This window comes from Podarcis cretensis (genome assembly GCF_951804945.1).
Source record: "Podarcis cretensis genome assembly, chromosome: 2".
Lineage (NCBI taxonomy): Eukaryota > Metazoa > Chordata > Lepidosauria > Squamata > Lacertidae > Podarcis > Podarcis cretensis.
Window position 1 is genome coordinate 43409279 of NC_137171.1, and position 15610 is coordinate 43424888.

The following is a 15610-nucleotide window of genomic DNA, read 5'->3' on the forward strand; positions in this document are numbered from 1 at the left end:
GCCCACGAGTAGACACGATAACCAGAACATCAGGATCTGCACCAAGACCCGGGCGACCCTCTCGTGGCCCGTGTATGGCAACAATACGAATTCTACAAGCACACCGCAGAAGTTGTGAAGTGTAATGGAGGTGGGAGTGGGGAGAAAGCGACGAGGCGAGAACAGGCAGCGCTTGCTGGGCAAGAAGAGCAGCCGCTTGAACGAGGGGACGGGCGGAGGGAGGGGCTTCTGAATGAAAGCCAGAGCGGCCTCTCTAATAATGGCAGCGTCCAAACGAGCCTTCTCCATGTCCTTCCTCCCGGCTGCAACAAACCCGGCGCTGTTCTGGCTTCTGGAAGCCAGGCGGGGCGGCGGAGGGGAGCTGGCCCTCCCACCCCCCCCGATCCCCCAACCCGGCCTTTGTTGCTAATCTTTTAATCTGCTCCGGAAAGGGGGAAACCTAGGGAGGGTTGGAAGCAGCAGCTGCCTCCTCCCCCCCCTCCCCTGGAGCTTGCGGCGGCGGCGGCTGCAGCGATGTCTCCGTCTCCTCCTCTCTCTCTCTCTCACACACACCCCAACTCAACCCCCCCAGCTCACGTGACCAGCAACCCGGCCAGTTGAGCACCGGGAGGGAGAGAGCCAGCGAGCCAGCGGAGCCGACGCTGCAACAACAATAAAGAGCGGCAAAAAAATAAAACAAAAAGGAGGCCGGCGCGCGGACAGAACGTTCGGCGGGCAAAAAAGTGGCGCGCGCGGCAGTATCGGCCGCTGCAAGGCTAGCTGCCTGCAGGAGAGAGGGGGAAAAGCCCTCAACTCCTCCTTCCTTTTCGTCCGCTCGTCTGTTCCTGGGCGGTTGGGCCGCCCCCTTTCGGGGCTCGACGGCTCCCTCCACTCACGCCCCACCAACCAGAGGATGGCGGATCGACGACGGCTCTTGCTGCTTCTTCTGCTGCTGCTGTTGTAAGGGCAGCCCTGGGGAGCAGCAGAGGCTGCCCCAGGAGCAGCAGCAGCAGCAGCAGCAGCGAGAAGGCGGGGAGGAAGCCAGCCGGGGCTTGGCGGGAAGATGGCCAACGAGTCGCTTCAGGTAAAAAGGGAAACAAACCCCCACCCGAGTCCTCGCTTTTCCTGCGCGGGGTGGCGCGCAGCCTGAGGAGGATTCGGTGGTTGGGATGCTGGGGGGAAAGAGAGAGAGAGAGAGAGCCGCCGGTCTCTGCGCGCCTCGGGAGTGCAGCTGAGGAGGGGCTGCGCGAGCTCCCCCCCCTCCTGCTCGCTTCTCTCTCCCCCCCCCCCGCGGTCCAGATGGTGGCGAGAGTCGCAGCTGCAGCCTTTGCTCCCGAGGCCGGATCCCGGCGCTGGTTTGGCTAACCAAAGCGGGGCGGCGGAGTGGGGACAGATGAGCCATGCTTCCTAGATATGGGTCGGATGGGTTTGAACCTCGACAGAGCCGGTTTCTGATTCCTGGTTAGCCACCAGCTTGTAGGGTGGACTTGGGCAAGTCGCCGTATCTCTCTCATCTGTTTTTTTAAAAAAGAAAGTAATAACTTGGGATACTTCATGATCACGTGGTGTTGGCCACCGACAGCGAAGCTCTTGCGCATGAAGTACTACTAAACATTTAAATAATAATTCATCTTTTCATCTTTTCGGTGTGGGTGAGGAAACCAATCCAGGACTTTAATGTGCTCTTCTTCTGCATCCTGTCACTCATCAATTTAAGTCTCTCAAATGCCCGATGTGTAAACCACTGGGTTAGATAGGCTTTATTTCTTGGGTGCAGTGGGTGTGTTTGTCTCTTTCCATTTATTTAACCTAGTCCCTCTTATGAGCCTGCCTTCAAAATTGGGAGCCATGGCCCCTTCTTGCTGGTGATCCCAATGTGGTGAAAGGGATTGCCTCCTAGTTGTGAACCTTCAAAAAGACCTTTCTTCCAGGTCATTCTAGAAATCTTGGACCCTTCCAGGTCTTTCAGAAGTTGTTTAAACTTGGCAGTGAGGTGGCCAAGTTTGCTGGTGGTAGTAAATCATTCAGCGTTGTCATAACAAAAAGAGATTATGAAGAGCTCCAAAATGACCTTTCCAAAACAAAAAGAATAGGCAGTAATATGGCAAATGCAGTTCAGTGTAAGTAAGTGTAAAGCAATACATGTCAGAGCAAAACAAACAAACAAATCCTTAATTTCACAAATATGCTCATGTGGTATGTATTGATGGTGACTAACCAGGAACAAGATGTTGGGGTTGTATTGTAGTTCATTGTACATGTGCACCCGACGTGCGGCAGCTATGAAAAAGGCAAATTTCATGTTAGGGATCATTAGGGAAAGGAATGGAAAATAAACCTGCAGGTGTCCCAATGTCATTATAGAAATCTGTGCTTTGGCCACATTTGGAATGCTGTGTACAATTCTGGTTGCCTCAAAAAAGATATTTTAGAGTTGGGAAAATGGTTCAAAAAAGGGGAACCAAAATGATAAAGGGGATGGAATGCCTGTCCTATTAGGAAAGGTTGTAATGTTTGGGACTTATTAGTTTGGAGAAAAGGTCACATGATAGAAGTTTATGCAATTATGCCTATTGTGCAGAAAGTGGTTAGGGAAAAGTTTTTCTCCCTCTGTCCTAACACTAGAACTTATGGCCATCCAGTGGAGCTGAATGTTGGAAGATTCAGAACAGATAACAGAAAATACTTTTTCGTGCAGCACATTATTAAACTATGGAATTCTCTCCCATAAGATTTAGTGAAGGCCACCAACTTGGATGGCTTTTAAAAAGGATTGAACACGTGCGTTGAAGAGAAAACTATCAGTGGCTGTTACCTATCATGGTTTGGTTCTGCCTTCATGGTCGGACGCAATACTGCAGCCTTTCTCAACCTGTGGGTCCCCAGATGTTGTTGAACTACAACTCCCTTCACCCCTAGCTAGCAAGGCCAGAGCTCAGGGATGATGGGAGTTGTCGTCCAACAACATCTGGGGACCCGCAGGTTGAGAACTGCTGCAATAATGCTTCTGAATACCAGGTGCTGGAAACTCCCATGGAGGGGGGGGGGCACAGTCTCAGGGCTCTTATGCTCAGGTCTTGCTTGCGGGTTTCTGACAGGCATATTGTTGGCCACTGTGAGAACAGGATTCTAGACTAGATGGGCCATTGATTCTTAGCCTGTGCTAACTAGGTTGTGTCCAAGAACCTTTACATGTATCACACTCTCACATTTTGTGGTTGTTGGCCTTCTTTCCCTGTTACCTCACTTGTCTGTTTGGATTTATTGTTTCTGTCTGTGTGCCCATGGGAGCCCTCTTCAGATGAGAGTTTTACAATCATAAAGAAATGCCAAAGTGAGACTTTTAATCAGGGAGGCATGCAGCAGAGCTCTGTGGGAGGAAGCACTTTGCTTAAAGGGAATTCTGCTTGCCAGGCAAGCGTCCTTCGGGCCTTTGTGATCCTGTGTTGAATCCATGGAATTGAGCCTGCCAAGGAGTTCCAGGGGACTCTGCCTGTTAGGCTACCTGTTGACTGGTATGTTGAAGGGCTTTCTGGAACTGCAGGCTGGAGACCCTGTTCCCTGGCAGAGATTGTCTGGCAATAAGTTGTTTTGGAAATAAAGGCATTTGCAACCTTTCTCTTTAAAGTAAATTGCAAGATAAGGAGGACTCCGGCCAATATATGATTTTGCTGCTTGTTTGTTTAAATGATCATTGCCAGCTTAAAAGATCAATGCACTAAAACCATTCCTCCTTGACTGTACAGCTAACAACTTTTCAATTATTAAAGATACAGTGCTGATAATAAAATCCATTACTGTCAGCCCCCTTACCTTGCACTGTCAACAAAGTCCATTGAGCTAAAAGGGATAAAAAGATCAGATTAAGCTTTTGCCCTGACATTGCATTTTGTATTTTGTTCAGCTTGGACGCTTGAAATGAAGAACAAACAATTATTATTTCTTTCTCTCAGGTAGCACATTTCAATAGGTCACAGGGCAGAGTGAGTTCTTGCAGGTGACAAACGGTAGGGAAACAGCAATAAAAGTGTTGTTATAAGATGATTTTCAGTACCTTAAAATGTTGCACCCGTGCAAAAGGACATGTGAGAATATACTCAGTTGATGGCAAAACTGGATGCATGTAACAGTTGCTGCTTCTTAAAATGAAAAGCAGCTTCAAAGTGCTGTAACTGGGGGTTGGGGAATGGGAGGAGACTAGAAAGGGGAAGGGGCTGCTTAAACATTTTAGTCTGTGGGTAAAAGAGTCAGCTGTGAAAGTTAAATACCCTCTCTCCCTTTCTGCCCCTCTCCCATCCACTCCCAGTTGTGGTACCCTTGGATTGCTTTTCACTATACCATGTCAGGAAAATTGTTCATATGTACATCTAGTTTTGCCTGCGGCCTTTAAATGAGTTAAGGTAGAAGGCATCCCAGATTTCCACTTTACAACATGATGGAAGTCTCTTCCATATTTGTGATTTTTCAAAAAGTTTTAACTCATGCTACAGTTTGGATGTACAGATTTGGATGTAATACATTTTCACTTATGAATCTTAACTTTCGCAACTAAAAATAATGTATAACATCTTTCAGCTAGAAAACCTGACTTCTATATCGTCTGTGAGCATATTTATGCACACTGTGAAGCATTGTGGATAAGACGTTGCTTAAATTCCGGGTCAAATGTCAGCTCTTCTGCAGATTCAAATCTTAGCTCTTTGGTCTTCCATAATGTACTGTTCAGTAACAAATCCCAGGCTTAGAGTGAAACATGAAAGTTTAGGGGATTTAAAGGGTTTTTTTGTGTTTTTTGGCAACAGTTTGAAATTGTTTAATTTTATTTATAGAATTCAGTGTTTCAGATGCTTGAAGGCTGGTTGGTGAGATGGCAGGCTATAGTTTAATAACCAGATCACATTGCTATGCATACATGGGATTAAGGCTGCAGTGCATGTGTACTTTACCTACCTACCTACCTACATAATTTAATTTGTATAACACCTTTCCACAGTTCAATCCATGATCAAGGTGACTTACAACATGAAAAAATACATAACTCCGACATAACAATAATAATAATAAACAACAAATAAAACATTAAAAAACAACAACACACCCCACAACTGAACTGAACAATTGCCACATAAATCACGAGAGGATCTATAATAAAGATACAAAGAACCAGTCACAACAACCCCCAAACAACATCCCAGCCCAACAGTCTGTTCAGCAGCCTCAGCTTTTGTACCTAGGAGTATGGCCCCACTGAACACAGACGGCCTTGTTTCTAAGAAACATGGATAGGATATCACAAACTGGGAAGCAAAACTGAGAAACAGAATGATAACTGATCTTACTGAAACTGACTGATTTTTCAAGAAGAGAGGTAAAAATCAAAAACCAGAAAGTAGCTGGGAGCCTTCAAAAGCTATTTCAGGATTTTGAGCCTGAAAGTGCTTATGCACTCTCTTATTTTGCCCATTTGAGGAAGTTCTGCTGACTGAGGCCATCATGTGAGTTGAAGTGAGGGACATGGCTAAATACACATGGGACTTCTAAGATATCGGGCTTGAACTAGTGCTATATATGTTAGAGGCAGGGTCAGGGTGGAGGAGGAGATAAAAAGTACGAGTTGATTTAATAAGACAGGAATCTGTGCTGTGCTGACTATCCTTGAAACTCCCCCAAATCCTATCAGAACAGGTTGAGGAGATTAGTTACAGAAACAAACTGGGAATCTTTGATGCAAGCTTGTTTCCATGTTGCCTTTTTTAAAAGTTAGTGTGACACTAATTGTTTGGATTGCAATGTAAATTTTAAGCTTGATGTAGAGTCCTTGGGAGCCTGGGAAAGGGTGAATTAACTGTTCATTTTTCACTCTCTTGTGAGAGCAGGGGGTGGGGAGGGACTGCATTCCTAATCTAATAGGGTCTGGGGAGTGTCATAATGCTTAGCATTTATACAGTACTTTAAAAGTGTTCAAAGTTCTTCACATGCTTTGTCAATAATCCTTAGCTTGCAGCAGCGGATGGGAGAACTTATGACTCAGTGCAGAACAGCCTATCTGCTGAATTCATGGCTAAGGAAAGGTTGGAACAGGAGCAGTTTGCACTGCTGGCCGCTATGCTATGCCAGCTGTCAGATATAATGAAACACTGCATGGATTTGTATGTCCTTCTTCTGCACGGGTATGCCAATCTTCTCTGCGGTGTTCTAGCTTCAGCATATGTGCTAAAACAGGAAAGCATGCGTCAGTGGGCAGCATTGTGTGTGGAGGCCTTATGTACCAGTGTGCCTCCATTAGGAAGTCCCCAGTTTATTTCAGAGACAAACCTGACTCAAAGTACACGGACACCTGTGCAGGCACACATTCTTCATCCCTAAAACTGCAGTCTGAATAGATATGTATTTACATCATTTGACAAATGAGCTACCAGAATGAGCGGGGAATGGAAGGAGGATAATTTCCCTCAGATGTACCTTCTGCTGGTGTCTTTAGGCCAATTTACAATAGCTAAGCCAACTACGATTTTGTTTCTTTGGGTGTAGGTATATCAGTGTTCTCTTTGTCATATACATGTGCAGACATACGGTAAATTATCTCTCCTTTAAAACTGACATAAATCAGAGTAACTTAGCTAGAGATTACACCCTAAATTGGAGTACCTTCTGTATGAATCTTAGACTTCTCATTCTTGTTTGAGGAGGATACTTGGGACTCTTGATTATAAAAGGCACTGTCGATACCCACAATTTCTTGGAAAACATACCTTTACCTTCACCAACTCATGATGAGAAAACCTTCTTAGATAGCCCCATCTCCCTAGAAGAAATTGACAATGTTCTTTAAAAATTGAAACCGCATAAAGCCCCTGGACCTGATGCCTTTGCTGTCTGAGTTTTATAAACATTTCAAAGAAACATTATTATCATTCGGTATATGGTCCGCCTATTTAATGACCTAATGAGAGTAGCATCCCTCCCCAAGTTACAATCTTGGTACCATTATCCCAAAACTATTTAAAGACCACCAATCTCTCTTATTAATCAGTGTTATATGTCAGTGCTAGTCAACAGGATTCAGATATTTTTACACAAACTAATAGCCCCAGTCCAAGCTGGTTTTGTCCTCCATCGAAACACCACTGAACCTATCAGAAAACTTTAAAACATAATCATACATAGTAAATAGACAACCTTCTCAACCTCCCAGTAGTCATGGCCTTTGGCATTCTGAAGGCCTTGGACTGCCTAGCGTGGGACTACTTGCTGGCAGTCCTATCTTATCTGGATGATCTAAATTTAAATTTAAACATAAATTATTATCTTCACTTTGAACTCCACTCCCAAATTCCACTCCAAATTATTCAGTATACCAACACTTTTTATTATTTCATTGGTAACATAAAATAGGAAAAGGACTATTACTTATACTAAATCTAAGTGCAACCACAGGGGCTCCTGTCTAGCTAGCTATGTGATGTTGAATGTTATCTGTTAACTCTTTTCTATCCTGTTTCACAATTGTTTTCATGTGAACCAATTCACAAACCAAGAACTTCTACGCTGATATCTAATAATGCACCACATGTTGTAAACGCTACTGCAAATTTATCTTGCTGTTTTTGTCATATACAAGTGACATGAGAAGACTTGGTCTATTTATTTGTATCTATTATCATTCTAGTTTATTATCCTTGTTTATAAAACCCAGTCAAAAGTTCTTCTAAAAACAAAAGGCACTGTTTGATGGTTGATATTGGAGCGTTGTTTGTGATGTCGGAGAGAGGAAAGTACTGCGAGTGACCACAGAAGCATTGCTTTAGAAAAACCATACAGTGTTGCAGAATGCAATGCTGTACAGAATGTTCCTAGAGGTAGAGCTACTAAGCTTGAGTGCATTTGCTTAATGGAAGTGCAGTCAGGTGCATACGTATGGCCTTTCTTTGGTGTACTCCGTGTTTGGTTTGTTGTATCAATAAACTTACACAAAGCTGTGCGTATGTATTTTTCTTCCACCCTCAGCCAAATTGCATTAATGGCACTGCTCTTCTTTTGAGTCCCTCCTGGTGTGGATGGAAACGGAAAAGCTACTCTGTCCAGCAGGTACATGTTGCTACATAATGTTCAAGCATGTCCCTAAGCTTCATGTTGCAACAGAAGTAGGAAATGTGACCTCTAAGCTGCTGTACCTTATCCAGTGCAGCTGCTGGGCAGCCAGGTGGATTTACAGTATGCTTCAGAGGAGTAGTTTTGTGTTCTTCCCAAGCTTATGCTTTTGCCAGTGTTGTTGCTAATTAATTCACTAATACAGCCAGAACGCAGTGTCTTTATGAGAGCCACGTGGGTCTCACCTATTGCATCCTTTGAAGCCTTCTCTTCTGTGGGGACTGACATGTGAACTAAACCTAAGAATGTGTTTGGTCTGGTTTATTGGAGCCAAACCTCCTCTTGATTTGGAGGGAAAGTTAAATTACTGCTTTCCTTCCATGGCTGGTTGTGCATTCGGAAGTGGTGGCTGCTAGGTGCTTATTAGTGTCACAGTTGCGTGGTGACTGCTGCCATGGATAGAGGCTGAACTCTGTCTGGAGCTCTCACTGGGGAGGCTGAGCAGAACCAGTGTGTGTAATTGCTGGGAATGGCACTGAATCTATCTTATTAATTCAGCAAGGGGAGAAAAATCTGTGAATAATTCAGATTGAAATAATGGAGAGAATCGAAACGTTCTTCTGTGGGGCTACATAATCCTTTGTTTTCCCAGATTTCTTCTTCAAAATATGCAGTGTTGTGGCTTAGGAGGAAAGAGGTGTGTGAAAACACTTGGGACAATGGTTCTCAGGGTGTGTGTCTGTGTGTGTGAGAGAGAAACTGAAAAGCAGGTCCAAATGGGGCTGCCCTAGTGGTGCAAACATTGGCAGAAGTCCAGCAAATGGTGTTCAATCTGCTCCTGTTCTGATGAAAGCTCCTGGATAAGCCTTGCACAAATCAGTTCACATATTTCTATACTATACATTTAAACCAGTTTGAAAATGCTTTCATTGTTGTCTCCCATGGAACCCTGGAAATTGTAATTTTGTGGAAGTACTAGGATTTATTTGTTACAGCACAGAATAGCCTGTACATTTTCAGGGTCCTTTGGGTGGAAGCCATTATGATTAAATTTCGCTTGAAATTGGCTTACATGTAACCCTTGCAATGCAATTCTTCACATATCTACTTGGAAGTAATTCCCAGGGAGATAATTGGGACTTACTGTCAGGTAAGTGGGAACGGGATTGCATCCTTTATCTTTTTAGGCCACAGGGAACATGATAGACGTGCTCCTTTTTTTCTAAGACCATGCAATAAGGAGATACCTACCTCAGCAGTTGCCCACATTTAACTGAATTTCTTTGCAATTTTTTAAATTGAAAAAACACATTCAGCTTTCTTAGTGTTGGTGCTGTTTTTCTCCCTTTGTTTTCTAGGGTTACTACTTAGAAGCCTGGGACTTGAAAGGCCTCTGGATATTTCCCTAACTAGTGCCTCCCATTGGGGTTAAGCATGTACTTTTCTCAAATTTGCTACTCTTTAAGTAGTTTTAAAAGGTGGCTGAATGAAAAGCATGCATGTAGTGATGTTAAATTCTTGAGAATAATCTTTTGGAGAATATTCTCAAGAATATTCTTGATTAATGAGGTGTTGTACATTTAAAGCAGCTGTGTAGACGACACAGAATTTGCGGTTTGTGGAGAATATTCTCTGGAGAATTTTCTAGCAGAGAATATTCTCGCCTCACATCAGTACATGTATGTACTGTTGAGGCTGACCAGTGAAAAACTGAATTGTCAGCAGCAATAGATCATCTACTACCTGCCTGAAGAGGAAAAACAAAATATTCAGGTCCCTTCTGAGTCTGTTAAAATACTGCATGGCTGTGCAGTATACAATGTCCCTTTTATCTCAGGCCCAAACTTTATTTGGCAGTGACCAGGCCCAAACTTTATTTGGCAGTGACATGCATCTGCCTCCTCCCAACATTTGTTTGTCTTTCACGAAGAGTGCCCCCCTCCCTGCATAGATGTGAAAGCAGCTGGGAAGGGGATATTAAAAAGAAACTCAGATGCACCATTCCTGAGATTTAAAACAAATAAGAAATGGTGGAGTGAAGTGGGGGGAAAGAGGCATGTAATTCCACCTGTCCTTCATTTACTTGGTCAGAGGCATAACTTAACTCCTGGATCTTTAAAACTAACCTGGATTATTTTCTTTTTCAAAGCAAGGGCAGAAGAGTCTGAACGTAATGTATGCAAATAACGAATGCTTGGAAGTGCTCCTCTAAAGTGTACAGCGTAAAGGAAACCATGCATTTAAGGGACTCATTGAAGGTTATACATCTCTATGGCAGCATCCACAGGGTGTGGGTAGAGTTCCTGGTAAGGACCAACTGAGTTGCACTTATGCTAAGAAGCTGTGAGTCCCGACAGTTCCTACTGTGTACTTGCATGAAACTTTTCGCAAGTCCCACATGAGAATATTTTCAGTCTTTTTGTTCAGGCGGTTCATGATCTGAAGCAGGCTGTTCAGGATAAACTTGGCTTTGCTATTCCTTTACCAGATCCCTTCAGGAATTTTTTCCCCTGGAATGTGGGACTAAAGAGTATGTCCCTGTATTGTAGTTTCATTCCATATAATGCAAATTGTAAAATATAGCACCTAGCGCAGCACATTACAGTTTCTACAATGGGCAGAAAAATAATTAATTAGCTTTCAAAACCACCAGCACTTTTTAGGCAGGCCATGGGGAAAAGGTTGGGGATCTAGTGTTCTGGGGAGTGAGCACCATTGAAGACAATGTCGTTGAAGATGATAGGATTTGTTTCCAAGTAAATATGCATAGGATAGTGCTGCACAACATCTGAAAGCTGCCCAGGACAGAGAAGAATGTGGTTGTTTTTAACCAGTAAGCAGGCCAGGTGACATGTCTCAAGACAATTTTAATCAGTCAGGAAGTGACCTTATTAGTCACCTTCCTTGTTAAGCAGTGGGCTCTGATTTCCATCAAGAAATTTCACTTCTTAAGGAAGCAGCTTTTGGTTCTTGTTTAGCTGCGTTTAGACCTTTTATCTTGTGGAAGTATTTCTTAGTTTCTTTTCATCTTTATAGAGAAATTGATTGGACCTGAATTTCAGGTCCTCTGCACATTGTCAGGCTTAGCATTGCTTATATACAGAGGGATCTTGGAATCTGCATGAGATAATGGCCTATAATGCAGAAGGCCAATGTTCATGGAAACAAAATAGTTATTTGCCATTCTACTTCTGAAGAAATGTCAAGTGATAGTCTGTCTTCACTTAAAAGCTTTGAGGACTAGACTTTGGTTAGGAGTCTAGTGGCTTGAATTTTTGGGGGGGAGTGGGATTTCAGCACCGCTACTGATACATCTGTGTAGCACCCTGGTTATCTTTCCTTTTGTTTATCTGTTGCTCCTCCTCAGGTCCTCCTCAGGTCCAAGGATTCCTCAGTGTCTAACAAAGGAGAAAATAGAACAAGTATAAAATTTATGTTGGTGTGGGCAAATCTGCATAGTGTTAATAACTTTTTTCAGTCACCAGTAATAAATTCCCATGTCACATATTTTGCATACTCCCACCTGTGTCAGAGTATGAGGTTGTCAGTATTTTTCCTAAAATGGAAAAACAGATCACTTAAGTGTGACCGTGTCATGTCTCCATGTGCATGCCACATTCCCAGAACCTTGTTAACAAAGGTTCACCCACGTATTTGTTTTCACATTAGAAAACATACCAAATCCTTGTACACAAAAAGAGAAGGAAGATAATGTGAACTAGCAGAACCTTTCCTGTAAGTTTGAGGGAGTCTGAAGAGCTGTTTGGGGGAGCAATTGTTAAAAGGAAGGTTTAGGTGGGGTGGGGGAGGACAGGCAGTGAATGAATGCAGGATTGAGCCTGCTATGTTGGCTTGAAATTCAAGGGTCTGGGGCAGTTTAAAAACTGCCAGCAGGGTAACTAAGCCCTTTGCATCTGATTCAGTCTCTTCCATTAATTGGAACTGAAACCAGAAACCTGGTATCTTGTAATGCTACACCAGGGCTGTGAAAAAACTGATGCTGGGAGCTTAAGCAATTCAGAGAGAGGGAGAATAGGGAGCATATGTGCCCACAAAGGGCCTTGCCTGTATGCATGTTTTGAATATGCATGCTTAGTGCAGAACCTTGCCTGCGTATGCAGAGAGCTGTGTACATGGTGTACAGTATGCTCAAAGCTTTGTAATGCTTCCCGCAATAAGGCGGAGAGAGAAGTAGCTGGGGTCTTGGTGTGTGTGTGTGTGTGTGTGTGTGTGTGTAGGAAGGGATGAGACTCTTCCTTGAATACAAAGTACTTCTTGTTGCTAGGGTTGCCTCTATTCTTAGGGAACCATTTTGGTGGCCCAGTAGCAAAACCAGGCTAAAACTTTCGAAGGCGATTGCTGTTTTGTGGACAGGTGGTTCTCTCTTGAGTGTCTAGCCCTTCCAATAACCCTGGTCTCATACTGGCTGACAATTCCTTGTTGTTCTGAATATCTTCTACCTGAGGATCTCTGTGGTCAGGCTGAGTGTTGTCTTTATGCCTGTGCACTTTTGAAGTGCTTTGCACTTTGAGAACCCAGTGAGCATGACCAGTTTTTCCTGCCCAACATTTCATGGATGAGGTTCTGATCAAAGTACTGTACAGTACTTTTCCATGTATAAGACTAGGGTTTTTTTTTTACTTTAAAATAAGGTTTTAAATCTGGGGGTGCCTTATACACGGCTGGCGCATATGCCCATTTTCTAAATTTGGGGTCCCCAAAAGTAGGGGGCATCTTATACATGGGGGCATCTTATACATGGAAAAATAAGGTAATTACATTCTTCAATCCCTGGATTTGGATTTATTCAGTTGTGTGCTGGATAAGAGGAATAGGAGGCAGTTTTGGGCTCCCCACCTGAAGAGATTCAATATCGCCAGCCCGTCTATAATGTTGAAGAAATGCAGGCCAGTGGAGAAACTTGTGTGAGGCACACCTTTGATATACTCTGTGTTTCTATGATGTGGTATGACCTGTAGTTAAGCAAGAGCCCTAAATTGTGCCAGAACACATGAGTTTCCAACTCTGGGTATCAGGATTATTAGGAATTATTTCGAAAGATGATCCATGCATGCTACATTTCACCATCTAATTTAGGAGATCATTATATTCTATACTTGGAAGAAGGGCTCACAAATTCATTCACTTTCCCCCAAGCAGTAATTCCTTCCCTAATCTCTGACTTCCATATTGTCCTTCAGGAGTTCTCAGAATACCTCGGAAGCACAGCATAAAGTTGGACTTTATGACCTTCTGTGATACCAAGGAACTCAGGGAAGGGGCAATGAAAAAAGGGCAGCTTGTGTGATGACCATTAATGGTGGCTTGCTTGCAAGACCTGCTAACATTTGTAGACCCTGTTGAAGACTTATTTTGAGAGGTATACATTGAAAGGCATTCCTTATGTCAGTATAGGAAATGCATAAACCTCCCAGTTTGAGAAGGGGGACTGTCCTATTGAACCAAATACAACAATTTGCATGAGGCAGCTGAGGAAATAATAAATACTAAGCTTGATTTTGCTAATAACCCCCTGGCTGATGTTGGATGATCTGAATACAAGCATATGTAAAGTGACTGTGAATTTAACCAGGGTTAGCGTTGAGGTTAGTTCTCTCATCTTTTAACCTGTCCCCAGAGGCATGATTCCTTTATGTCTGCTTTAATTTGTTCTTCATCAAGAACAGGGTACTGCTAGGGTACTGTGATTTTACTGAGACCCGAGCTTTGGTTAGGGAGTAACTCCACTTTGGCTGACTCCAGAGTAGAGGAGAGAGTTCTTTTCCATTGGCTGGTAGTCACAGTTTCTTTTGGTCAGAGGGGAATTCACTTTGCTGCTGTGACATGCTGGATTCCAAACTGCTTTCCCTCCACATGTAAGGAAGAACCATATCCTTAACAAGTAAAAAGCTAAAAGCTTTCAGCTTTCCAGGGCTAGCACTACTCCAATAGCAATTCTTCCTGTTAATTTCTGAAACTTTCCACAAACATATGGCCCCGGTGACTTGCAGGCTATAATTTAAAATCATTAAATACCCGATTTTTGTTTATGAACAGGACCTATCCTAATTGCCACAGCTTTCTAGTGTAACATGGATAGTAAAATTGGCTCCTGTAGCACCAGGCAGATGCTCCTTACTGCTTCTGATGTTGCCCATCATGGTCCAGACTGATGGCTGCTTCATTTTCTGTTGCTTCGGTGGCTGGAATTTTTCGTTCTGTTGCTAATGCATTCCTTTTCTTCTGCAGTGTCTCTGTATTAGCGCATGCATGAAAATGTTAATCTTTCACCACATTGTGGAATACGGGTCAGCCGTAGGAGACAGTGACTGTTTTTCTGTTGGAAGGAGATTAACACACTGCCTTTGTTTAGGGCTTTTGCCACTTCCTGCCCTTTGAGCTCCAGAAAGGATTCCCTGTTGTCAGTTGTCCCTACACAGGGTTCAGAAGAGTATAATCTTGTTTGAAGAAGGTGAGCTTTGCCTTTACAGTGGTCAGGAGGTGCTTTCTAATTCTCTCCCTCCTTGCTGTCCGTAATTAGGGCCCAGTGAGGGCTGCCTCACCTGGATACAGAAAACTCAAATCCTTTTCTTCCCAATAGCAGCAGCATCTTTTTGAGTTTAAGCCCCATCACTGATTTTCCTTTGCCAAGATGTTGCTGATTACAGAGTTCTTTGGTGGAAATGTCTGGGGTGCTGTGCATTTCATTGTGGGATCCTTTGCAGGCCTGTATGAGCTCCCTTGCAGAGATAGCCAAGAGCCTTGAATTCCATAACCTTGTTTGCCCATTCTTTTGAGTCATGTGGTTAGCAAACAGACAAATGCTCATGTCTCTGGGTGGTGAGAGCACTTGTCCCACAAGCAACTGGAACCACTCAGCATGTTTCACAGGGAGGGGAAATCAGGTGCAGGAGAAGGGGAAGGAAGTGTTGCTGTCTTTGATCATGACCACTTGCAGGGGGGGGGGGGGGAACCTAGAGGAGATAAGGACTTTGGCTCTTATCAGAATGGCTGCTGGAGGCAACCAAAAAGCCTGCATTTCAGAGCTTAAGCTTTACCTTTACCAGGAGGCAAGTTCTGTCTTTATGGCATCAGGTGATCATTTCAAAGGGGCGCATCTCTGATCAGAGCTGAGAGTAAGCCCTGTTGGCTGCAGTAGTGACACCTGATTGCCAAGGTACAACTAGGAGCACATTTTGAGTTCTTGATTGCAGCCACGTCTTTGCCTACCTCACATCACATATGTAGGGCAGGTGGGTGTGATCTGAAGAAAGCAGCCTCACAGGCATAGTTGGATCTGTAGACTGGAGTTCCCCCCATTGCTGGCCTAAAGTCTAGGCTGTGAGCTGACAAGGTACACTGCCACTTTCTTCCCAGCCAGTGTGTTTTTGCCCTAGGACCTAGATGAACTTTCTCTTATTCTAAATGCACTGGTGCCCATGGCCGACAAGGGCAGATGCAATTCTAACTCCACTAAATGCATCCCGGTGCTACCAGGAAGGGTGGGTTCGAGTGGCTCCCATAAAATGACGTGGACATA

The 15610-nt window shown here is 43.8% G+C and overlaps 1 protein-coding gene across 1 annotated transcript in view; it reads left to right on the forward strand.

Moving 5' to 3' along the window:
• The first annotated feature begins 533 nt into the window (after positions 1 to 533).
• Positions 534 to 15610, forward strand: part of PKN1 (protein kinase N1) — a 55593-nt gene continuing 40516 nt past the window's right edge. The window contains exon 1 of the mRNA XM_079965968.1: positions 534 to 1063. Coding sequence (XP_079822094.1) covers positions 1043 to 1063 — 21 coding nt within the window. The 5' untranslated portion in view covers positions 534 to 1042. The remainder of the gene's footprint in view (positions 1064 to 15610) is intronic.